Genomic DNA, 25,504 nt, shown 5'->3' with positions numbered 1-25,504 from the left:
TTATTATTATTAATAATAATTTGTTACATTTATTTGCTGCCTATCTTGCTGTGGGGCTACTCTAGATGACTTACAATAATAAAAAGAGAAAAATGAAATAAGTATAAACAGAATAGAATTAAAATAGAACTGTAAAATATAAAATGAAAAAGGGAACACAACAAGGACACATCAATATGATAACCGAAAACAATCATTTCCACAGGAAACCTACTTTCTTATTCTCATACAGAGGAATGGCTAAGCTTGAAGTAAATTTGGAAAAAAATGTTTTTCTCAAGACAGCAAACCACACTTTAAGACTTTACCTATACAGTGTTGGACACAAACTTGTTAGATTTGAAGAATCCTAGAGGGTTTCTGTAATCCTGCACTTATCATGGATTCAACAATGTTATTTTATACTCAACACTCCTTACTTTTCATTTATCATCCTTATTTAGAAGACAGTAAGAGACAGAAGTGATTTGTCAGCAGGAGAGTCTTTGGTCATTCAAATATTATTCATTGTAGTAATTTATGCTACATGCCAGGACCAGGCAATCATTTTTGGCCAAGATACTGAGCTGATACAAATCAGCATACTAAGGTCTGTGTTTCATGTGAGGCTGTGCAAGGCCTGATATTTGCATGCAAAAAAATAATCTATGCTACATTTTACTAAATCCCACATTTACAGCAGGCACACATATATGGTTCCCTGCCACAGTGCCACACCCTAAAATGAAGATAAGCATTTTCTTGTCCAGAGATAAAAGAATCTTTCCCTCTTTCTCTGATGGCTGAACAGATATTAACACAATTAATACTATTAAAACCAATTCAGTGTACTGAAAATTAATGATTTGGCTCTATAGCAGGCCTTTGAAATACCTTGAATTTGTTAAGACTTTATTTTCTAGAGTACAAACTTAAAATGGTTTTAGATAAGTATTAGATGAAGTAGCCACAAAAGCTAGATAATATTTTGTACTCAATGCATTAATTGTATTTGGCTCCCTTCTTTCCAACTTCCAAATATTTTAGGGTTAAGAATTTTCTGTACAAACTATTTAAGGCTCAGATACATTATTATCCTAGTTGCTTTCTGGCATTAAAATATATGCTTTTTTAAAAAAAGGATTTTCAATAAAAGCTAGCCATAATTTAAAATAAAAATTCAATTTCCAAGAGTGAAGATTAATATTTTGAACCTAGCACCATATATAACTGTAAAACTAAATCATTTTAAAAGAAGCATACATTTCCTGTTACTTGTATAGGTGCACTAAGTATAGGTGCACTAAGGAAGTACAAGTATGGCCCATATTGGGAAAGTTGGACGAAGTCAATAAGGTGTGGATGCAATGGGGCAGGGTAAGCAAGGACAACCCTAACAACGGCTACCACCAAAGGCAGTCCATTATGCCTTGAAAACACATGTTGAGAGAAACAAAGACAAGATTTTGTCTTCTTAATGTGCTTGCCAGCTTCCCAGAAGAACTGGTGGGCTGCTGTGGGAAGTAAGATGCTGTATTTGCTGAATCATCAACTAGAACCGCTGCAATTTTCTATTTTTAATGAATGGACTTTAAATACCACTAACTTCAATGGAATCTGTTTTCCATCATCTTTATTTGGCTGCAGCTCTATGGAAAATGCTATTAATTGATATCAAAATTAATGGATTGTGTTCATGTTTATTTAGAAAGGAAGAAAAAGATTGGATACATATACAGTAAGAAGTGATATTTATGAATGGACTTAAGTGTGTTATCGATATGTATATATAAAAATGGCAGTGTGTGTGTGTGTGTGTGTGTGTGTGTGCGTGCGCACGTATGTTCCAGCATAACCAAACTTGGTACACAGATGTCTTACACTCTAGAAACATTGTGGGGATAAGATACCCTAACACCCCTCGGGGGGGTGTTCTGTTACAATACAGCCTATTATGTCTTCAAATGGCTTCTACTATACTGCCGTAAAATGGCTTCTACTGTACAGAGCAATAGAGTTGTTACTGTGAACAACTTCGCAGTACTCCACAAGGGGGCTCTCTTTGGTAATTGGGAAAATCCAATATTAGAAATTATGTTTGGTCTGGACATTTCTTCCCCCCCTATAAATAAATACCCGGACAACACCAGGTTATCAGCTAGTTGTGTATAAATGTTAAAGTTTTCTTAAGGCATGGAAGAAATCATTGCAGCTGGAAACACTGCAGATTAATAGATTTATGATGTTTGATACAATTGTGTCATATTTATAGTGTAGTGTTAGTGAAAACCCATTACTGGGTGTCTTCCTTGTGATTTAAAAACATGTATGTTTTGTTTCCTTCTTGGTAGGAACTGATTAGTTGCAGTAATAGCATTCACAAGTAATGTTTGGGTTTTTATTTAAGAAGTTCTTTAGTGTTTAATCCTCAAGTGTCAATATGTTATTACTTTTCATCTTTTGTGCAGTATCAGCAGTATTAGAAATAAATTAGAGAAGAAAAAATGCAGAATAAATTTCTCTCTCCAAAAATTTGTGTTTCATTTATTATTAAGGCATAGAATAGTCTGAAAAAGCATTTGATAAAGTGACTAAATGAGTGGATCAAGGAAATGCTGGTGATATAATATATTTAGAGTTCAGTAACACATTTGGTAAAGTAAACCACAGCCTTTTTCTTGATAAGATAGAACAATGTGGGATCGACAATACAGCCATCTGATGGATTTGCAGTTTGCTGAACAAACGGATTCAGCGTCTGGCTGTCAATGGAACTACATCTACATGGAGGAGAGCATGCAGTGGAGAATCTCAAGGTTCTATCTTAGGCCAAACATCTTTCAACATCCTCATATATGACCTAGATAAGAGAAACAAAGGGGCGCTCATCAAATTTGCAAATGACACCAAGCTGGGAGCAACTGCTAACATTCAATATTCAAGTTCCAGAAGACTCTTGACACACTTAAGCATTGGGCACTATCCAACAAGATACAATTCAGTGGTTTTGCATTTAGGTAGGAAAAACCAAATGCACAGGTGCAGAACAGGCAGTGCCTAGCTCTACAGTACTGCTTGTGAGAGCGATTTAGGAGTCTTGGTGGACCACCACTTAAATATGAATCAGGTGGCAAAAAGTTAGTGCAGTTCTAGGCTGCATCAACAACATTCTCTATTGATGTTGCTTGTCAGAAGGTCAGAAAAAGTGATTACATGACCTCAGAACAGTGCAACCATCATAATTATGAGACATAATTTGCCAAGCTTTTGAATTTGGATCACATGACCATGGGGATGCTGCAACAGTCATAAGAATGAAAAATGGTTATAATTCACTTTTTTTCCCAATGCTTAAAATGGTCACTGTTGTGAGTTGAAGACTACCTGTACTTGTTATACATGTGCAAGCTTGTTCTGGGTCACAATGTTTCTAAAAATGGACACAAATACTTCTATGCATGCTGAAAAGCTATATATGGAGCCATATATACCTGCACATAATTTTCTCATAATTTGACAGCACAAGTTAAGGGTAGAATGTAACTGTTTTAATTCCCTGCAACCAGGTCACCAATTACAGTGCTTTAATTTTTTCTAATGAGCAAGTAAGGACAAAATTAAAAGAACATAACTAAAATAGGAACATCTAAGCCCTTCCTTCTAAGGATCCTAATAGACTTATTCTGTCTATCCTATGAATGGTCAGTATTTACTAGACTCCGTTGCTTCCAGGAGAATGTAGAATTATGTCTACAAGAATTCTACAGCCTTCCACACTCTTAACTGGTTCATCTCCTTGGAAGTAATAGCAATAGCAGTTAGACTTATATACAGCTTCATAGGGCTTTCAGCCCTCTCTAAGCGTTTACAGAGTCAGCATATCGCCCCCACAGTCTGGGTCCTCATTTCACCCACCTCGGAAGGATGGAAGGCTGAGTCAACCTTGAGCCGGTGAGATTAGAACCGCTGAACTACAGATAACAGTCAGCTGAAGTGGCCTGCAGTACTGCACCCTAACCACTGCGCCACCTCGGCTCTATACCACTGCGCCACCTCGGCTCTAAGTACAACAGCTAGCTTTGCTATGCCATCCCTCATTCTATGTCATTACAGTTGGTGTATTTTTATTACCACTTATGAAGTTATTTCTATTTATATCCCACATTTTTGCCCATAGGAACACAATGTCCCATTATAAAAGCAGGGTGCACCCAGAGTATACAAATAAAGCCTGGACCCAGACAAAGATGCCATATTAATTCTAGTCTACTAAGCATTGGAAATATTTTAATGATTGTCAGTAATTTCAACAATTTAAAACAGACAGCACGGTCTGGAAAGGTTAAGCAAACATTCACAGTGAACTTCACACTTAGGTGCTCACATCATGCCAATCCTATGTTTCTTGCATTTCATTTTTCTAAATAAGAATTCCCATGCTTTCACAATCTGCTATAGGTAATTTCCTGTGGTGGTCTCTGAGATTCAGCCAGAGTATGAAACAGAAGGCACCAACAATTAAGCTTATCCAGCAGTTTTAAAGCTAGATGTGTTTATTTGTTTCATTCCTATATTCATAAAGGATGCATTATGGCCTAACAAACATGCAGGAGGACAATTATGACTGTATCTTGTCACTGAAACCTTGAATCACATCAGGAAGAAGAATAGGCTTCAAAGCTTACTCTTCAATAAGCTGGCTTTCAAGGTGTTGATATTACAACATGCTGTGGCACATGACTGTTATTGCAAAACTGGTGTATTTAACTTTATTAAAACTGGTTCAAATAAATGGAAATGCTGCTCATCTGGCTTTTAGAGGGGAGTCAGATCTTTGAGAGAGTTCCTTTTGTTATAATTAAAATGTGTGAGGGTGACTCCTTTCAGATTTTGAAATACTTTGCCAAGGATGCTCACACAAGTCTCCTTTCTTTTACTTTTTAATCAGTTTGAAAAACATTGTTATTAAGGCAAGTTTCTGTTATCTAAGATAATTTTCTGGGTGGTGCTGTTTGTGTTGCAATTGTGCTTTCAGTAATGTTTTCATTATCCTTGAAACAGTAGATAGGCTTAAGATACAGAAGGATCTTGACAAACTTGTAGATTGGGCACTATGTAATAAAATGAAATTCAATGGTGAAAAGTGTAAGGTTCTACATTTAGGCAAGAAAAATGAAATGCACAGGTACAGTATAGGTCCGTGATGGCGAACCTATGGCACGCGTACCACAGGTGGCACGTGGAGCCATTTGTAAGGGCACGCAAGGCATTGTCCTGTCAGCTGGCCAGCACGCATGCGCATGCTGGCCAGCTCACTTCGGCCTTATTTTGAGGCCATTTTTCGTCCTCTGGAGGCTTCAGGAAGCCTCCGGAATGCAAAAACCCGGCCCTACTGGCAAACTGGAACTTCAGGAACGGACTTCCAATTTGCTCGTAGGACTGGTTTTAGCCCTTCAAAGCCTTTAGGAGGCTTCCCTGAAGGCTCTAGAGGGCAGAAAATGACCCTACGAGCAAACCGGAAGTCACTTTTCGTCCTCCGGAGCTGTCAGGAAAGCCTACTGAAGCCCCCTGAAGGCTCCAGAGGACAAAAAACAGCCCTACAGACAAACTGGAAGTGATGCTGGGCTAAAACCAGCCCTACGAGCAAACCAGAAGTCAGTTTCTGAACTTCCAGTTTGCTCATAGGGCCGGTTTTTCGCACTCCAAAGGCTTTAGGGAACTCCTGAAGCCTCTGGAGGGCCGCGGGGGGAGGAGGCTGTTTTCGTCTTCCCCAGGCTCCTATAAAGCCTCTGGAGCCTAGGGAGGGTAAAAAAAGCACACCAAAAATGGGGGGGGGGAGCACTAGTTGTTCACGCATGCATGCTGGGGTTGCGCGCATAGCATTATGAGTGTGGCATGCACGTGCACAACCCCCCCTACACTCCCCCCGCTTTTGGCACATGAGCCAAAAAAGGTTCGCCATTGCTGGCATAGGTGGTACCTTGCTCACTAGTAGTAACTGTGAGAGGGATCTTGGAGTCCTAATGGACAACCATTTAAATATGACCCAGCAGTGTGCAGCAGCTGCCAAAAAACCAACACAGTTTTAGGCTGCATAAGCAGAGGGATAGAATCAAAATCACGTGAAGTGTTAATACCACTTTATAATGCTTGGTAAGGCCACACGTGGAATATTGCATTCAGTTTTGGTCGCCATGATGTAAAAAAGATGTTGAGACTCTAAAAAGAGTGCAGAGAACAGCAACAAAGATGATTAGGGGACTGGAGGCTAAAACATATGAAGAACGGTTGCAGGAACTGGGTATGTCTAGTTTAATGAAAAGAATGACTAGGGGAGACATGATAGCAGTATTCCAATATCTCAGGGGCTGCCACAAAGAAGAGGTAGTCAAACTATTCTCCAAGGCACCTGTCGGTAGAACAAGTAGCAATGGGTGGAAACTAATCAAGGAGAGAAACAACTCCAGAAGTTGTGAATGCCCCAATACTGGAAGTCTTTAAGAAGATGTTGGATAGCCATCTGTCTGAAATATATAGGGTTTCCTGCCTAGGCAGGGGGTTGGACTAGAAGACCTCCAAGGTTCTTTCCAACTCTGCTATTGTATTGTATTGTAGTAAGGACTTTTTAAAAAAATGATCTTACTTTCTGTCAAAATCTTGAACACCAATTGCTGGTGAAAAGGCAGATATAAATAAAATAAAAATTAAATAACTCTGGGCAGCCAATAGTAATAATGTGGGATGTGGGTTCTTCCTTAAGCCCTTTCTCAAAACCAGTTATCCAGAGGCATTAGCATTCATTGCAAAATTCTAGGTTCAAAGTTCCAACAGTTACTCATAGACTGCTCTCCATTCAGGATGGAAGCAGCATCTTCTCAAGAAATTTCTCTTTAGATACCTTGGCTCCTTTTTAATTTGAGTGATCATATTATCATTCCACACTATTATTAGCTATTGAGAAAGTTGCCAGCCAGATAGAGAGCAGGCATAAAGCAACAATTAATTCTTTTCCATGGGCTCGTCTGTTTAGCCAGGGAAGGTATTTAATATACTGCTAAAGCTGGCTGGATGATGTCCATGCCGACATTGCTGGCAAAGGCTGCACTTGAGATTCATTTGTGGAAGAAAAATGAAACCATAAAAGGCCATAACTAAACTCTTAAGTTACTGCTCTCAGGACTTGGGGTCACTGTAAACTTCTCTGCTTTCATTGGAAAAAAAACATTGTGTAGCTTATATTTCCAAGGGAGGAAAGAACTGTAATTTAAAGGCATTATTCTATATAGATGTTAATGAACTCTATTTTTAGCAAAAAATTAGATTTAGTCAAGAAATGGATAAGTTTTCTAAAAATAAAATCATGTAGTGAGCAAGTTCCATAATAAACTTTCTTCTCATAAAACTGCATCTTTTTCAACACTGAAGCTACAGTGAACATTATTTCTCTTTGAAAGCTTCCTAGCTTCCTAAAAGGTGTCAGTTGAATAGACAAATTATCTAATGTGGTATCTTTGATTATGTTATTTTACAACACTTTCTCTAATTAAATCTTATGGCTAAAATGAAGAATTACTGAATGACAATACTGAATCCCAATATTCCTTATGCATTTGTGAAAATCTTAGAAAGTGTCTTTTCATCTTCATACATTGCTATATACTGTATTTTTCAGAGTATAAGACACACCTTTTTTCCTCAAAAAAGAGGCTGAAAATATGGGTGTGTCTTATACATCGAATACAGCATTTTTTCCCCTTGCGAAGCCCTGCCCCTTCACAAAAATGGGCGTGCGTACCCTTATGGAGGCTTTCAGACAGCTCCTAGGGGCTGGGGAGGGCAGAAATGAGCAAAAAATGGGCCGTTTCCCCTCCCAGCCCCAGCAGCACTCTATAAGCTTCCATAAGGCTATGCATGCAAAAAAAAATTTGACAAAAAATGGGTCCGTTTTTGTGAAAAACGGGCTATTTTTTTGCTCCCCCAACCTCCCCAGGAGCACTTTGCAGGCTCCCCTTTCAAATAAAAGGCTATTCATGCCTTTTATTTGAAAAAAAAAAACGGGCCCGTTTTCACAAAAAAGGGCCATTTTGGGGAGGTTTGCAGAGTGCAAAAACTTTTTTTTTTCCTTTCGGAAAGCTTTTTAGTTAGAGTGATTGATAAAAATTATATTGATCAAGTGCTGTGCCAGCAGAAACAAGTCTTAGGTGCTGCAGGTTGTCAGTGATTTCCTTCTCCAGCACATGGATAAATACACATGGAAACATCTACCTACCTACCTACTGTATTTCTCTCTCTCTATCCCTCTACCTACCTACCTACCTACCTACCTACCTACCTACTCTCTCCCTACCTACTGTATCTCTCTTTCTCTCTCTCTCTCTCTCCCTCTATCTACCTACCTACTCTCTCTCTCTCCCTATCTACCTACTGTATTTCTCTCTCTTTCATTCCCTTTCTATCCCTCTATCTACCTACCTTTTTAAAAAAAATTGCCTCTTCAAAACCTTGGTGTGTCTTATACTCCGGTGCATCTTATACTCCAAAAAATACAGGTATCTTGCTTTGATAATATTTAGAAAATTTTAAACACTGAATTATAAAATGTTTCCAATTTCATTTGTAAAGTTGAGAGACTTTCATTAAGGCTCATAAGGGTAACAAGGGATAAGGAAGAGGAGTTACATACTGGGTAACTTAAAAAAAAACACAAAACATGAATGTAAAAGGAAAATACACTGTGTTTGCAAATATTGTTAGCATCAGAATCATGAAATAGACAGTGGCAACTATATTAACAAATTTTGGAAAGGAAGGTTTCTAAAATCTTTTATTAACTCTTTTGAAGTTACCATCTCCAAGCCAAAAATTCCTGAAAATTGGACGAACTTTCAATATTTTGTAAATCTACTCATGTCTTTATGCTATCAGATAACAGGGACCAAACTTTATGAATTTAAGATTAATATTTTTCCAGGGAAACAATGTTTCAACTTGAATAAAGGGTGTCAATTTCCAAATCTATTGGACAAACATTTTGCTTTTCTCTTAAACACTCTAAATCACTCAATATTTTATGTTTTGTTTCTCTGCCCTTGTAGTTCCTTCATGTGTTACCTGAAATATCCCAACCCTACTATTCTACTTGCTGATTTTTCCATTTATACAGGGTTTTTTGGATCTGGAATAGCCTGAAACATGCTCAACTGTAGGGAAATAAAAAGAGGAAGCTATCCAATACCTTTAGTCAATCAATCAAATCATCTAGCCTAGTATAGCTGCCATTAGCACACACTGCTTTCAATTTCACATTTGGGAAAAAAAGATGATCATAACTCACATCAATAGTTATTATAAACAGGCATTTTATAGCTTGTACTGGTTCATGAAATTTAACTATTTTGACAGCTCACACTAATTTTCCCTGTATAATAATAATAATAATAATAATAATAATAATAATAATAATAATAATAATAATAATAATAATAACAACAACAACAACAACAACAACATTTAATTACATTTAAAACAGTTAAAATTGACAAAATCACCATCAGTCAAATGCAAAAAGCTGCACTTCTTGGATCTGCACGCATATTATGAAAATACGTTACGACGTCCTAGGCCCCTGGGTGGGACCCGACTAGTAACCAATGCCAAATCCGGCAAAACAACTGGCCGCTGTGATACAATTGTGTAATAATAATAATAATAATAATAATAATAATAATAATAATAATAATAATAATAATAATAATCATCATCATCATCATCATCATCATCATCATCATCATCATCATCAGATGGTCAAGATCTTGTGGGATTTCCGTATACAAACGGACAAAATACTGGCGCATAATATACCAGACATCACACTGGTTGAGAAAAAGAAAGTCACAATCATAGACATCGCAATATCAGGTGATAGCAGGGTCGCCGAGAAGGAACATGAAAAAATCGCAAAATACCAGGACTTAAAAATCGAAATTCAACTACTATGGCACAAACCAGCAGTGGTAATTCCAGTGGTAATTGGCACACTGGGTGCTATTCCAAAAGAACTGGAATTACATTTAAAACAGTTAAAAATTGACAAAATCACCATCAGTCAAATGCAAAAAGCCGCACTGCTTGGATCTGCACGCATATTACGAAAATACGTTACGACGTCCTAGGCCCCTGGGTGGGGCCCGACTAGTAACCAATGCCAAATCCGGCGAAACAACTGGCCGCTGTGATACAATTGTATAATAATAATAAAAAACTCCTGCAACAACTTGACCTAACTAAGAAAAGATATTCTTGCATAAATTATAGCGATGTTTAAAATGATAGTAGATGGTTATTGGAAATAATAGATACAAATTTACACATTCTTATTAAAGAGATACAGATAGAACAGTTGCTAAGGGAAGTAATGCTATCTGTTGCTGTGCTTCTTCCTAACCTTCTACTCTCAATGACTTAAATATCTTGGCATCCTCACCAAAGGGATTCCTCAACATCTTATACCTTCTTGGGTACCCTGTACAAAATGAGAATGGTAATTCCCCTTTCTTATCTAAGCATTCTCAGCCAACAGCTTTGCACATCATTCTAACTATGAACAAGATCCTGATTTAGGGATAGTCCTGTCAATCAAGACAAAGAAGTGCAGAAATAAACAGTGAAAAAGTTGGGCTTCCATTAATCCTGTTGTGTGCTGTGGCATTACTTGCTCACATTATATTTATCATTGTGGGAGAGCCAAATACAGGAGATTGCTATATACTAAGTTAAATATTGCTACGGTGGGCTTCTATGGTGAAAATATTAAGGGACGTTGAATAACATATAGGTGGGGTAGGACAAGACATGACATTTTTGGAGTGGAGTGAGGGACACAAAATAGGGGGGGGGGCGACTTTGCACTGTGAGAGATCAAGCTTTAGGTTTGGGGGTTTCCATTCTGATATGCCAGTTATAGCACTTGCACTTTAATTTGTTTTTCATAATGAAATAGTGCAAAGTTTTGATCATAGAAGTCTTGATCAGAAAGAACCCCAAGAAGCAAAAGGGACTCTGAGGTCATGGTGCTCCTGAATCTACAAGTTGTTCATTTTTGTTCTTGAGACACCTCCTTCAACCAGGAATACTTTGCTGAAGGTGATCTCATTCATGTTTACTCAGTACAGGAGGAAGCTATTCAAAGTGAATTGAGGGAAGACTGCCCAGAACAGAAGCTACTGTTAAAGACAGAAGAAAGATGAAAATGAAAGTGCAAACCTACTGTTGCTGAAAAGCATGGGTGTTTCTGAGGATTGGATCAGTACTAAAAAATTATAATTGTTATAATATCAGCCTAGGTTCACCATTTACACTAAAAACATGTTGGAACCAAACTGTTTAATAATCTTACAGAAGTTAAACTCAGTTAATACCAGGACAATTTCATTCTACATTCTCAAATCTATATATAGTCAGTAGAAGACAGTACTCCAACTTTTTATTGAAACCATTCTTCTTGTTTGTTATATATTAATAATTTTCTTTTGAATTAGCATTGCTTTTTAAAGTTAATTTATTTTATAACATCAAATTATATATCTAATCATTCTTAATTAGATAATTAACTCAAGTATTACAAATGAAAATACAGCCTGATTCCAGAAACATGAAAAACAAAAATAAAACCATCATTTTTTGTACTTACCTACAACTGTAAGGTTAAGTTGTGCTTGCTTGCTTCCCAGCTTGTTTTCCACTACTAAAGTATAACATCCACAATGTTCCTGCTTTGTGGAGAGGATGGTTAGCTTACTGCTATTCTCAGCATTCTCAATTTTGATGTGTTCATTTTCTTGGAGCTGCCAAATTAAACAGGTAGATTAATATAGGTATTCTAAAAATATACTAAACTAGGATTTCATATGCTACATATACTAATAGGAAATGATAGGGAAGTGTGTTTGGCTGATTATAACATTCTGTCTTTTCTTGAGATCAACTCTTTATATACTCTCATGCGATATTAATCTCATTTGTAGTCAAGAAAAACCTTAGAGAAGACATTCCTATCCCAGTGGTGGACTTTCAACTCAATCTCATCTAAGGATGCTTAGAATGAGGAAATTATGAACAATCTCACCCAATACAGTCAAAATTTAAAATTGCACTTTCGGCGGGAAAGAGAAAATGAAACTTTGATTTGGGGTTTTAACAATTATAGTGAATTACTAATATAGAAATGACTAGTACAGCGATGGCGAACCTTTTTTGGCTCATGTGCCAAAAGCGGGGGGAAGGCAGGGGGGTCGTGCGTGTGCATGCCACACCCATAGTGCTATGCGCATGAACCCAGCGTGCATGCACACAAGACCAGCAACTCCCCCCCATTTTTGGTGTGCTTTTTTCACCCTCCCTAGGCTCCAGAGGCTTTATAGGAGCCTGGGGAGGGCGAAAACAGCCTCCCCCCCGAGGCCTTCCGGAGGCTTCAGGAGTTCCCTGAAGCCTCTGGAGTGCGAAAAACCAGCCCTATGGGCAAACTGAAAGTTCAGAAACGAACTTCTGGTTTGCTCATAGGGCTGGTTTTAGCCCAGCATCACTTCTGGTTTGTCCATAGGGCTGTTTTTTTGTCCTCCGGGGCCTTCAGGAGCCTTGCCTGATGGCTCCGGAGGGCAAAAAGTGACTTACGGTTTGCTTGTAGGGTCGTTTTCTGCCCTCCGGAGCCCCTGAAGGCTCCGGGGGGCTAAATCCAGTCCTACGAGCAAACTGGAAGTCTGTTCCTGAAGTTCCAGTTTGCCCATAGGGCCGGATTTTTGCGCTCCGGAGGCTTCCTGAAGCCTCCAGAGGGCGAAAAATGGCCTCAAAATAAAGCCAAAGTGAGCTGGCCAGCACGTGCATGGGCACTGGCCAGCTGACAGGACAACGCCTTGCCTGCCCTGACACATGCCACCTGTGGCACGAATGCCATAGGTTCACCATCACAGTTCTAGGTCAAGAAATTTAACCTTTTTCTCTACAGTTGTAGCATTTTTTAATTCAACCTACATCTTGGAGCAGTGTAAAAAAATTGAATCTTTCTACTAACATATTCAATTTTCAATCCTTAAGAATGGGATTGTTGTACCTACTTTCTTTTTAAAAAATCTCATTTTTTAAAAGTAGAAAGTGTTCATATAAGGCCAGCAACCTATTTAGCGCCAAGTTAATTTGTCCATTTCTGTCCCCCAAAACCAGAGATATTAATTAATTAATTAATTAATTAATTAAACAAACAAACATATATCACAAGGACTTTACCACAAATGCATTCAGCTAGCTGAGAAAATCTGGGAGTTGCGGTCTACATATCTTCAAGTTGTCAAGGTTAACAAACACTGGGCTTCAGAGTTATCATTACCAGAATTTCATAGCTTTAAAACATTTTGCCCTTCCCAATGCATATTTGTTTACATATCAGCTTTTGGTTATTTACATGTCACAAGCAAGAAATTATTTTCAATCTTGATCAAAATTCCATACATGTAAACATCTTTTTTTCATGCATTTTATGATTAAAAGAATAGCCACAAAAATTCTATTACCTGCTTCCGAAATTTCATCCAAGTACATGTTAAAGGCAGGGTTCCTGATACTTTGCACAATAGCTCTACTGATTCACCAGATCTTACTTTCTGGTCTTCTGGGAACTGAACAATCTGAGGAGGAAGAGCTGATAAAAAGAGGAAACACTTTTGAGGATTTTTTTTCCAGAGGTAAAAATTACGAATATATTGAAGCAGATATATAAAATAGAAACCAATTGTTTATCCAGCCTCAAAACTATATCTAACAAAAAAAGAGGATCTGGTTTATGGTTAAGATAACAGAATCCTTCAACCTCTACTTAATGGTTCAAGGCCTGCTAGCAAAATATGTATCCAAACTAAGGAGTCCTTAGACCTCTTTTGAATCAAATTCATGAATGACCATTAGTCAAAACTCAAAGGACAGAGGAAGCTTTATAAATCTGTGCTGATCAATGAGTCCTGGAAAAGAAACCTGCCAGTTTCCTTGGAATACAATTGACCATCCAGATCCTTCTCACCTACCCAAAGTTCACTTTTGACAGGCATGGTAAGAATGATAGTCCACTATGAAAAGCACTAAGAACTTTGCCAGACTGTACAAGCCTTTTCCTGCTAAAGCTGTAAGTCCAGTCCAACTTCAAAGATTCTTTACAGGGGAAAAAGAGTTCCAAAATTATACTGGCTATTCAAGCAATCATCCTATGTATAAACAGTAAAGATCACGAGGATTCCCACTTCCATGGAAAGTCCTCTTGATTTTGGGATCTTCCTGGTTTAGACCTAGAGACCCTCTTATATTCCCTGCTTCAGATTTTATGGGAACAAACCTGCTTTACATTTACCCAGGACTTGTAGGAGTTCATTAATTCCCTTTCCAATTGTTTTGGTAGAGTAATAGGACACTCCAGCCCCTTTATGTGTGTTTCTTACAAAATAGCTGGTCATACTGGACTAGATGAGTAACTGATTTGATTTGGAAAGTCATGGATTATTCAGGTGTTTAGCTTAAGGGCATATAAGCAATAACTAAAATAGAAAATTCACTGCATTTTTTAAATGAAATTTTAAGCAGAATTTGAATAAAGTTTCAATTTGTTATCATTCATTCTCCTTATTTGATTAATCTAAAAAATTCTAGTAAGAAGATGCTTCAGCATTTCTTTTGTAGAGACAGGGTTTCTTTAAAATAGTATGTCAAAGTATACAATATATTAACCTGATACCAGAGGTGGGTTGCTGCTGGTTCGGCCCGGATTAGGTGAAGCAGCAGTAGTAGTAGTGGCGGGAGGCTCTGCCCAACTGCTTCTGGACATGTGCAGAAGCGTCATGCACGTGCCCGAACCGGTAATAAAAAAAATTAGCAACCCACCTGAGGATTAATAATCCTCAGACATTTTTATTCTTTCACAGATAAATTAATTAAGGCATTACAACAGAATGTGGACATGCGAAGGTTGGAGAAAAGGGCAATCACTGCACATGTTATGCCAAGTGATTAGCTTCTGTTACTGGAAGATCTAGTCATTGCAAGAATTATGATTAAACTTAAGAACTTTGCTATTTAAATTCTAGTTAAATTGTTTTGCTGATACCTTTTTCCTTTTATTGACCTCTCTCTTCCTCTCCCACCCTCCCCCGCTCTTGGTATTATACAATGGAAACTTCAATACTATGTAACTAGTTCAAAATCAAAACCTTTATTGTGCAACAAATACTTTGATGTAATATGTGGCAATATCTTGTTCTAATGTTGTAATCAATCTGGTATGGAAAACTCAAATAATTTTATGCTAAATATTCTAAATTGCAATATTCTAAATACAAGAAATTCTTAATTAGAATTAATACTTATATAAAAAAGAATTATGATTAAACTTAAGAAATGATCCTTGACTTTGCTTTTTAACCTTTTCTTTCAGATTCCATTGTCTTTTTTTAAAATCCAGACTGTAAGCCTCTAGGATCACATGCAAACCTTTCAGCAGAATACAGGGTGTAAACATTTTCAATAAACACATATTGTCCTGAACTACCTACTCATGCCTCACAGTCTTCTCCATACTAATACTGAGCAATACCTGCTTTGGGTGGAGTCTTTGGAGCTGGTTTCTTCTTTACAGTTGCTTCACCTAGTAAGGAAAAAAAAGTTCAGCTAGTTCAGGTAGGAATGTTGAATGTTGAAACTCTTACTTATCCAACAAATCTCATCATATCTTATCTTAAGCAACATCTGCTTACAAAATATGCTTTAGGGACGAGGAGACTGGTAATCTCTAATCTAGAAAGGATTCCTAGTGGGAAATAAATGTGTACACAGGTCACTGTATGTGATAACAAAGGCAAACTACATAACGAAACTTATGACGAAGCTCCCAAAAGCTCTCACAGCTCTCACTGTTCTTTGTTTGAGTAGGGTTCAAGGGAAAAGTAACATATCTTTTCTTAGTGAGGACCTTTAAATCTACACTTTTTAACCAAAAGGTGAAGCTTATGCACACAAAACATTAAGCTGCAACACTTTCCTCACCACATCTACAAAGATCTATTAGTGGGGCATTAATAGAACTATTTCTACCCTTTCCCCTGTGCCATGTCTCTTGTTTAATCTAAGGGAAGGAGATATGTTTACTTTTTACAAAAACAAACGAAAAACAAAATAGGAATTTCAGATGTGGAAGTTTTCAACTTATAATCACTGGGAAAGATAGTATGAATTCATAGAACCTGGAGCCATGACAGTAAATATTTTCTGTACATAGAGTAATAATGAAATAGAAAAGAGATAATGCCCCACATAAATCTTGCTCTTAAACACATTTCTGCAATCAACAGGCTGACCAAAATACCATAATTAAAAACTAGAATTATTGAAATGCATTTACTCTTCTATATTTTGTGCTAATGTTCAGTGTACCTGGAAGTTTGTGAAAGCACAGGAAGGATGGACCACAGTCCAAGGAACAGATTGAATGCATCTTAGGCTTATGCGGGGTAATCATTAATTTGGTAAACGTATTTTTCTTTCCGTCTCACATATGCACACAATCCGTCCCTCTCTTAAAGGAGATGGGTGTGTCTATACATCTCCAATGATGTTGGTCTTCGGTGATCAAATACTCATGGGACATCAGAACAAGGCTGAAGAAAAGCTTTTTTATTTAATTTAGCATGTTGTTATATAGCCTCCCATTCAATCAATTCAGCAGTAAATATATCAAAAATATCATACAAACATACAAGAAGTCATTATTAAAAATGAAAAAACCCCATTTAAATTATATATGGTATGGAGTAACCTGACTTTAGGTATGGGAGGGGGAAGAATGTCATTAAATATCATTAATACACTGTAGCTTTAACCTGAAGAAAAGTACATACTATGTGGGAGAAAAATCTACTTCCTGGGCCTGTTATGAAACTTTTGTCATGCCATTTAACTACAGCCCCATAAGAAGAGATGTTCAGAAAGGCTGTGTTTGTTCCTGTCCCAGTCTCCTTCTCCTGTTTCCCTTTTCAGGCATTTTACTAAAAATAGAAATGCAGAACTCCCAACTCCTCTAACCTCTCAATAAATAGCTCTCTGTGCAGTTCCAGTAAGAGCAAATTCTCAAAAATGGGGAAAAATGCATGCAACTGCACAGAGACTACCTCCATCCACATATCCTTAAAAAGAGTTCCACCAAGATTGCTTCACCCAGATACAAATTCCCCAATGAACACGAATGAACTCCGCCCTGTGTTGCAAATGTACTCTTTCACTAACCATTTCTTTTTTCATGCAGAAAAAAGGCAAACAGATAATTCAAAGGCAGTTCAAGTTGTTTGTTCACAGAGTGCCAGAGTAAATTTCTGAAATGATTTACCATCCAAAACAAAAGAAGACAGAAGTGAAAATTGGGATAGATGAAGGCAGCCTTTGGCTAGTAATATGAGAAATAAGTAGCTTAGCAATAAAAATAAGAGGGTTCTTGAACACTGATAGAGCCCTGCTGGAGCAGTGGCTATAATGCAGTATTGCAGGCTAATTCTGCTGACTGCCAGCAGTTTGACCCTAACAGGTTCAAGGTTGACTCAGCCTTCCATCCTTCCAGGTGGGTAAAAAGTGGACCCAGATTGTTGAAGGAAATATACTGACTTTGTAAACCGCAGTAAAGCAGTATATAAGTCTAAGTGCTATTGCTATCGTGTGAGAAAAGCTGCTGACAAAGAAAAGGCCAAAATCCTGGAGGTGCAAATGATATTTTCCTTATTTTCTCATCTAGCCACTAATTATAGCTATTAACAGACTCCTGCAAGGTTTTTTTCCTTGAAAAAGTTGGTCTAAGTCCTATGATGTTCAATAAGACTTAATGCCAAGCAAACCTGGCCAGTATAAATCTACCTCTGCCACAGAAATAAATGATCAAAATCCAAAATATATCTGCAATCTGCCTTCCGGACTTCTTATTTTCCTTTGTGTTTCTTTTTTTATTTGGGCACTTTTTCAAACAAAACCCTGAGATAGAAATGCCTACTATTTTTATTTCTTAAAAAAGCTCATAGAGCTGTAGAAGCTTCCTTATGCACTAAAGATATTAGGTATGCAGATCATTAATTGTTCTGCAGCATGTCAACTTCATTTTTAAAATAATTAGTTTAAAACATTGTTTGTAAAAAATTAAATGCAATTCAAGGAACCTGATGGAGCCAAGGGAATTATGTTGTCCACTGTGGATTTCTTCCTATCATATCTACTACTGCACAGTGGTATAATGTGTGTTTATGTTCTTTTAACACAAAGAGCCACTGGAAATCATACCACAATGAATATGTGGGGCAGAGGCCGTGCTTAACCAATCGGCTTTGAGGTGCCCCATTTACCTCCATGCTATCAAGAATTTCAGTGAAATCAAGTGGGGCATAGAGCTGCTCCTCCGACGGAGACATCCAAGCTGCCCCACTCAATGGAATGTTTACTGGATTCAAAATTTTCAAACAGTTCCCAAAGCATTGAGAGCAGAAAGGAATGGAGGAGTTAAAAACAAGGGAAAAGCTAATTTTAGCATGAAAAACAAATGCGTTCAGGAATTTGATTAAATATTTTGTATGTTTATCAAATATCTACTTTAGAAAGCATGCAAGGAACTATTTACTTAAGGGTTCCTTCAATTTGAAGATGAAAAGACTGGTGTTGGGGGAAGCTATGTCTCTGAATGCACTCTGACTGCAATATCCTTAACTAAGATTAGCAAGATTTGTTGCTTTCTAAGTCATTACTCTTCTTCCTATGAACTGCTCCCCACATTAATATATAGTGTATTATAGTTTCCACCTCTTAGAACACATGAATGTATTCAGAGATTGGTTCAATTTTTTTTACTACTGGCTTTGTGGGCGTGGCTTTGTGGGCGTGACATGGCTTTGTGGGTGTGGCAGGGGAAGGATACTGCACAAATCCCATTTCCTCCCACACCATTAACCTACTTTCCAGCTCCGTTCTCCTGTTCAGGGCAACAAAAGAAGATCAGCTGGGAGGCAGCGGGGGTGGGGACAGGCTATTTGCTGGTTCTTCAAACCACTCAAAATTTCTGCTACCGGTTCTCTAGAACCTGTCACAACTGGCTGAATACCACTTCTGAACATATTGCTGTGTTAAATAAGTAAAGGAAGGACAAAGTCTTCTGGTTAAATGAGCAAAAGACTTTTCATGAAGCCTGCTTTGACATATTTTCTTTCTTTTTGATCCCAACATGACAGCATAAAACATACTCGATAACCTTTGACCCCCAACTAACTTGCCAACTTTCCATTTTGGACTGCCCTGTGAGTCCTCCTATTTCAGTGCTCCAAGTTGAATGCAACTTTGTTTTGCCTTACATTATAGAATGCAAGGAAGCATTAAAGGCAGCTTTTCAATTTTGTATGGGGAATTAGTTCTCAATAATGATTATGAATCTTGTTGCAGGAAGAAAAGTCAATATCATAAAAGAGAAAACCAGCTTTAATTAGAAATCAAGTAAAGAAGGATAGACAGACATTAGCCAAGATCCAGATTCCACTTTCCAAACTTGCATAGAAAGATGAATGTGAAAAAGAAAGAGAGCTGAGAGGAAGAAGGTTAAAAAGGAAAGGGAATTGGCTTATGCAGACTGCTTCTTCCACCACTGAAAATAGGCATGTAGGATAGTGAAAGAGGAAATGGCATAAAAAGCCTCACATCTTTATCTTTTCTATTGTCAATCATATGTAGATCACTTAACAATGGTTGTGATGGCACAATTCCTTAATGAAAAACCAACCATTCCTTAATGAAAGACCTAAATTCCAAGTTTAAAGCACAGGCCGGGGACAACCAGGTCTCAATTAAAAAAAAAAAATGATGGAGAATAAAAATAAGAACCCTACCCTAAGCTATTTCTCAGTTATTGCTGTTCTAATCTCTATAGCGGAGACAGGGAATATTTACCTCACTAAATTAAGAAAACTCGGTTACTCAAGTCACTTCAGTACAGATTACAGAGTCGTCCCCTTAAATCTAACCCAGGAACTATTTGAAAATTGCCGCAACAACCATGTCAAATGTTCTGGAACAGTGTATTAAATTCAGAACAACAGCTGCAGATGTACTGATGTATGATTTTGCTGATGTCCTTGGAAACTTAGATACAAGTGTCCTAATCATTTTTTCCAATCGCTCTCAGGTTTTGGTTTTGAGGTTAGTCTATAGGTTGTATACAAGATTGCTTGATGACCACAAGAAGGTCATTTGTATGGATAAAAATGTTGAAAATCCTATGCAACATTGATAACCTATGCTGAGCTTGCAGCAACAGGCAATGGGACATAACTAAAGTGATACAGAACAATTCATAATCTACATATAAGAAACTGAGGGCAGCAAAAAAAATAAATCAGATTAAGATGTGCTGATATCGTTGAAGAAATATTTGCCAAAGAAACATATCACAGTTCATTTTAGAAGTTTAGATAATTATGAATAATTTAATTTTTAAAGTGGCTGTTGCATCGCAAATGAAAAAAGAATAAAGCTGGTTAGTGCAATAGCAAAAAAACAACTTTGTGCTTTGTGTACAGCACAGATAAGCTTTCATGAACTACTTCTGTAGTGGCAATCAATAACAATCACACTTTCCTTCTGCTTGCTCCCAGATAGCAATGCAGAAAATAAACTGTAAATAAATCCTTCATGGAAAATTCTGCTCTTTGCCAGTATTAACTAAATCACAGCTTGTGTCCGGATGGCATAAACTATAAAGCATAATAATCTGGCTGAATCTCAATAGCATACCTCGCAGAAGCTTTAACAGGGTGCCAAGAAGGAATGGTTTGTTCAACTAGAACATTCTCCCCATTGCTCTACATATAACAACTGGATTTTCACACTAGCTTGAAGAAAGTGCCTAGCTATAAGGAAAAGCCATAAGTATACAACTTCCGGAATGTAAAAAAAAGGTGATTTATCTGCCAAAATCAGGTTTTGTCTCTAATGCCATGCAATTATTATACTATAATTGGAATTAATCTTTCCAGGCAAGGGGTAGTGTTAAAGTGAAACCTTCTTAGAGCTACCCCTAGGCTCTTTTCCTCAATGTGTGTTTTTGTGCGCCTGGCTTTAATAGCAATTTTAGTAGCAATTTCTAAGTTTTGGAATTGTACCAATGCCACTTTTTTCCTCAAGACAAAAGAAATGAAAAATAAATTTAAACACTTGATGCCTTGGTTGCATACTATCTAACAGAGATAATGATGTAAATATTCTTATAAAATATAATACATAATAGATAAATAATTTCCCCCTTTCCCTACTAAAAAGTGCTCTATATTTTCCACTCTAGAGGGAAAAAAAGATACAAAACACTGGTCATATTTATTTTGATGACAATCTATTAAAGTATTGCTGTAATATTCTAGGGCCTAGGCCCAGGATGGCCAACCTATGGCACGCGTGCCACCTTGGAGTCATTTGTCAGGGCATGCGAAGCACTGCCCTGTCAGCTGGCCAGCACGCATGCGTGTGCTGGCCAGCTGAGTTCACCCTTTTTTAAAGCCATTTTTCGCCCTCCCCAGGCTCCAGAGGCTTTATAGGAGCTTGGGGAGGGCGAAAAGAGCCTCCCCCGCCCCCCGGAAGCCCTCCGGAGGCTTCATGAGGTTCCTTGAAACCTCCGGAGTGCAAAAAACCAGCCCTATGGGCAAACCAGAATTTCGGGAATGGATTTCCAGTTTGCTCGGAGGGTCATTTTAAGTGATCCAGAGGCTTCAGGGAAGCCTCCTGAAGGTCCCTGTAGCCTCCAGAGGGCCTCCGGGGAGGCTTTGTTCACCTTCCCCAGGCTCCTATAAAGCCTCTGGAGTCTGGGGAGGGCAAAAAATGGAGGGGGGGGGTTGCGCCTGTAATACATATATGCGCACTGGGGGGGGTCACGCATTGCTTTATAGGTGTAGCACGCCCACACACAACCCCCCTGCGCTCCCCCCACTTATGGCACGCAAGCCAAAAAGGTTTGCCATCACTGGCCTAGGCCAAATACTAGGATTTAAGTTGGGCACAAAACCTCCCAAACACACAAGCATTTGGATGGGGACAAGTTTATTTCCAAACGGAAGATGAATTAGTGTTATGCCGAGTTTGGCTGTCCTGAAAAACCTGATATTGTTCTATTTGATTTTTTGAATAAAATGCTGTGCCATTATATAATTTTCTTAGAGGTAGCTCTAATTTGGAAATTCAAACAGTGTGCAGGGTTCCACCTTCTTCTTTTCTGAAGAAGTGAAGTCAACATATTGTATCAGGAATGATATTTATTAACCTCTTTCTCCGGAAAAGTAGAATAATCAAGGAAGACATTTGTTTGGCTTAAAAATCAAGACAGATTTTATGTAGTAGCAGGCATGAGGATATATTTCCTCAAGGATTCAGATACCACATAAACATTGGTTTTTTGTTTTTGTTTTTTGATGCTGGAAGACAGAAAGAGAACCACACCATAAACTTTGAAGCAGCTGAATTTTTCACTGAGCACAGAAGGGACACATTTTCTCCGGAATTTAGTATTTGTGGATTTATGAAATGCTATTTTAGCAAAAGATGAGGGGAAGTATAATAAAAAATAAACAAAGTAATGAGCATGAGGCAGTTAATAAACAGAATTAGGGGATAACAGAAACTAAGACTCCTGACTAACAATGTGGCTAAAAAGAGAATTATTCAGGCTATATTCCATTATTGGATAACACTTTTTAAAGGTATCAAATGACTGCTTTGCTTATTATGTTCCACAAATAAATATTTTTTTTAGCTATTTTGATGGATTTGTGAGCTACATCAGAAATAAAGGGGGTCCTGCTGCTTTCCACGAGTTAAAAGTCATAGCAGCAGTTGTTCTGAGGAACAGTGGGGTGTGGGTTGCCTGGAATCGCCAAGTTGGGTAACATCCCTAATATTCTCTAGTGTCCCTTAGAAGTTAAAAAAAGGTTTATATTAGCAATTTTAACACTGAATTTAAGATAATTTATTCTGGAAACACACACACACACAATCAATAAAGAATTAAACAAGTGGCTGGCACATGTTTGAAAAGAATGTCAAAAAAACAACTTGTTTTATATTTTTAAAAAATGACCTTTGTAAATAATTTGCAAAAGTTAAGGGTAGCAGAAAAATCCTTGAATAGAACAGAACTGATTTTCAAAAAGAGATGGTCAAAAATATTCAAGTATCTCTATTAAAAGTTGCATTTTCTTTCCACAACAATTTTCATTCTAAATTCTAATCCTTGTTTTGAAGCTTTTGCACTATTCCCAAAGATGCTTTTTTCAAGAGGCAACTGAGCATTTTGATTTTTCTTTGAAGACGTTTTGCTTCTCATCCAAGAAGCTTCTTCAGCTCTGACTGGATGGTGGGCGAATGGAAGAATACAGACAGAGCTGAAGAAGCTTCTTGGAAGAGAAGTGAAACATTAAAAAAAAAAAAACCAGAAAGTCCAATTGCTGTTGATCTCCATAGACATATTGCAATGCTGTTTTTCAGGAGAAACATTGGAAAAGGGGGAACATAAAAGAACATAAACATGCTGATTTTTCCAGAAAACATGAAAGGGGAACTTCCCTAAAGTATTTGGAGACAGAATCAGCCCTTTCATTTTTGCTAATTCCTTATAATGTCCAGGATTTTATAAAGAAAATAACAATTTCAAGGATAGACTTGAAGACACTCAGAAAATTATTTTGAAAGCAGCAAGAACAAAAAATTAAATTCTGACTTAGCACCACTACTACGTAAATATTATGTGTGAGTGAATTTGCAATGATTTCATCAGGCTTTTGCCTAAAGGAATATTTCATATTTTATTGGGAAAGTGGGCTGGAAAATGAGGTTTTATGTTTATACAAACTCCAGATAATGTATCTTGAAGAATATTATTCACAAGATAGCATAAACATCATTTTCAGCATAAAAATCTTCACTCATACCAAACTGAAGAATAACATTTAATAACACTTAATGTGAGTGCATAGAACCCTTTTAAATCAGTAAATCCACAGATCACCAGTTCATTTTTGTTCATTTTCAGAAAAAAAATCCACAAAGAGCTTCCAGTCTTTTATAAAAGTAGTTATTGCACCTTTCCTAATCAAATAAGTCAAATTTAAATGAACTTTAATCAAAACTATCTGAGAATGATCAAAGTACTAGATTAATGGCTGTATCTTATATTATCTGAATAACATATCTGCATTTATTTGGAATAGTAACCTAAAAGTCAGTGACTAGCATGTTGTATATATTACACTCATGACCATGAGCTAATTCTGCTTACTATGGCCCAAAGGTACGACAATAAGCATTTTTAAAGGCCAAGTCATCATTATGTCAATCGTGTCTTTCCCTAAACTTCTACAGAAAGATTTCATCTTTAGTTGCTCTGGTATGAAAAAAAAGTTTTTCTTTCTCCTTCCAACACAAAACTTGTTATAAGGACAATATAGGACACTAACTACAAGTAAATGGTTAGTCCGCTAGTGAGAAACAATGGCAAAAAGGAAATGGGCAGCAGGGAGAAGGCAGAACTGCTTAATTCCTTTCTTGCACCTGTCTTTTGCATCTGGAAAAGATATTCAAGGAGAGGATTTATGAGCACCTAGAAATACAAGGTTATTCCTAGAAGCCAGCGTGGATTTATTAATAACAGGTCATGCCAAACAACTCTTATTGTCTTTTTTTAATAAAGTGATTAAATTACTGGACCAAGGAAATGCTGTGGATGTAATATACTTATTAGATTTCATTAAGACATTTAATAAAGCAGACCAGCTCCTGCTTGGTAAGATAAAATAATGTTGGATAGATGGTACCACTTCCAGATGGATTTGTAGTTGGCTGTCTTAACCACACTCAGCGTGTGGTCCTCAATAGAGGTGTATTTATGTGGAGAGAAGTATGCAGTGGGATTAATCAAGGTTTTGTCCTGGACTTTGCAGACAGAGATCTAACCTGGAAATAAGAAGGAATTTCCTGACCGTGGAAATAATTAATCCATGAAACAGCTTGCCTCCCAGAGTTGTGGGTGTTCCACTGCTGGAAGGTTTCAAGGAAAGATTGGACAATCATTTGTCCAGGATGGTTTATTAAGTAGAATAGCTTGCTTCCTGGAGTTGTGGATGCTCCATTGCTGGAGGTTTTCAAGGAAAGATTGGACAATCATTTGTCTGAGATGGTGTGAGGACTATGAGGAATCACAATACCCGTGAAACTCCTGATTAACACTTTTATGTCAGTACTAAATTCCTCTCCATGCAGTCTTTTGTCAATATTAATTTCAGAATAAAGCGAGATACTTATTCAGCAAATCAGAAGTTTGATTTTCCTCAGCCAACTCACAAACCCCAAACAAACATTTACATTTTCATAATGGAGAAAAATAACCAGCCTGTGAGATAACTGCAAATTGGAAAGAGAAAAAAAGCCATCACAGAAGTTAATT

General features: G+C 37.4%; 1 protein-coding gene across 6 annotated transcripts in view; it reads right to left on the bottom strand.

Annotated features, from left to right (window-relative positions):
• Positions 1–25,504, bottom strand: part of MYLK (myosin light chain kinase) — a 174,322-nt gene that overhangs the window by 24,313 nt on the left and 124,505 nt on the right. For all 6 annotated transcript variants that reach the window (XM_087711787.1, XM_087711791.1, XM_087711793.1 and 3 more), the window contains 3 exons: positions 15,605–15,655; positions 13,542–13,669; positions 11,669–11,822 (listed from right to left, as the gene is read on the bottom strand). In XM_087711787.1, the coding sequence (XP_087567913.1) occupies positions 11,669–11,822; positions 13,542–13,669; positions 15,605–15,655 (333 nt within the window). The remainder of the gene's footprint in view (positions 1–11,668; positions 11,823–13,541; positions 13,670–15,604; positions 15,656–25,504) is intronic.

Source organism: Thamnophis sirtalis, unplaced genomic scaffold (genome assembly GCF_051295495.1).
Source record: "Thamnophis sirtalis isolate CommonGarterSnake01/CBP01778 unplaced genomic scaffold, rThaSir2_p1.2 scaffold_1, whole genome shotgun sequence".
Lineage (NCBI taxonomy): Eukaryota > Metazoa > Chordata > Lepidosauria > Squamata > Natricidae > Thamnophis > Thamnophis sirtalis.
Note: the sequence above shows the minus strand (reverse complement) of the source record. Positions and strands in the feature narration are given on the sequence as shown.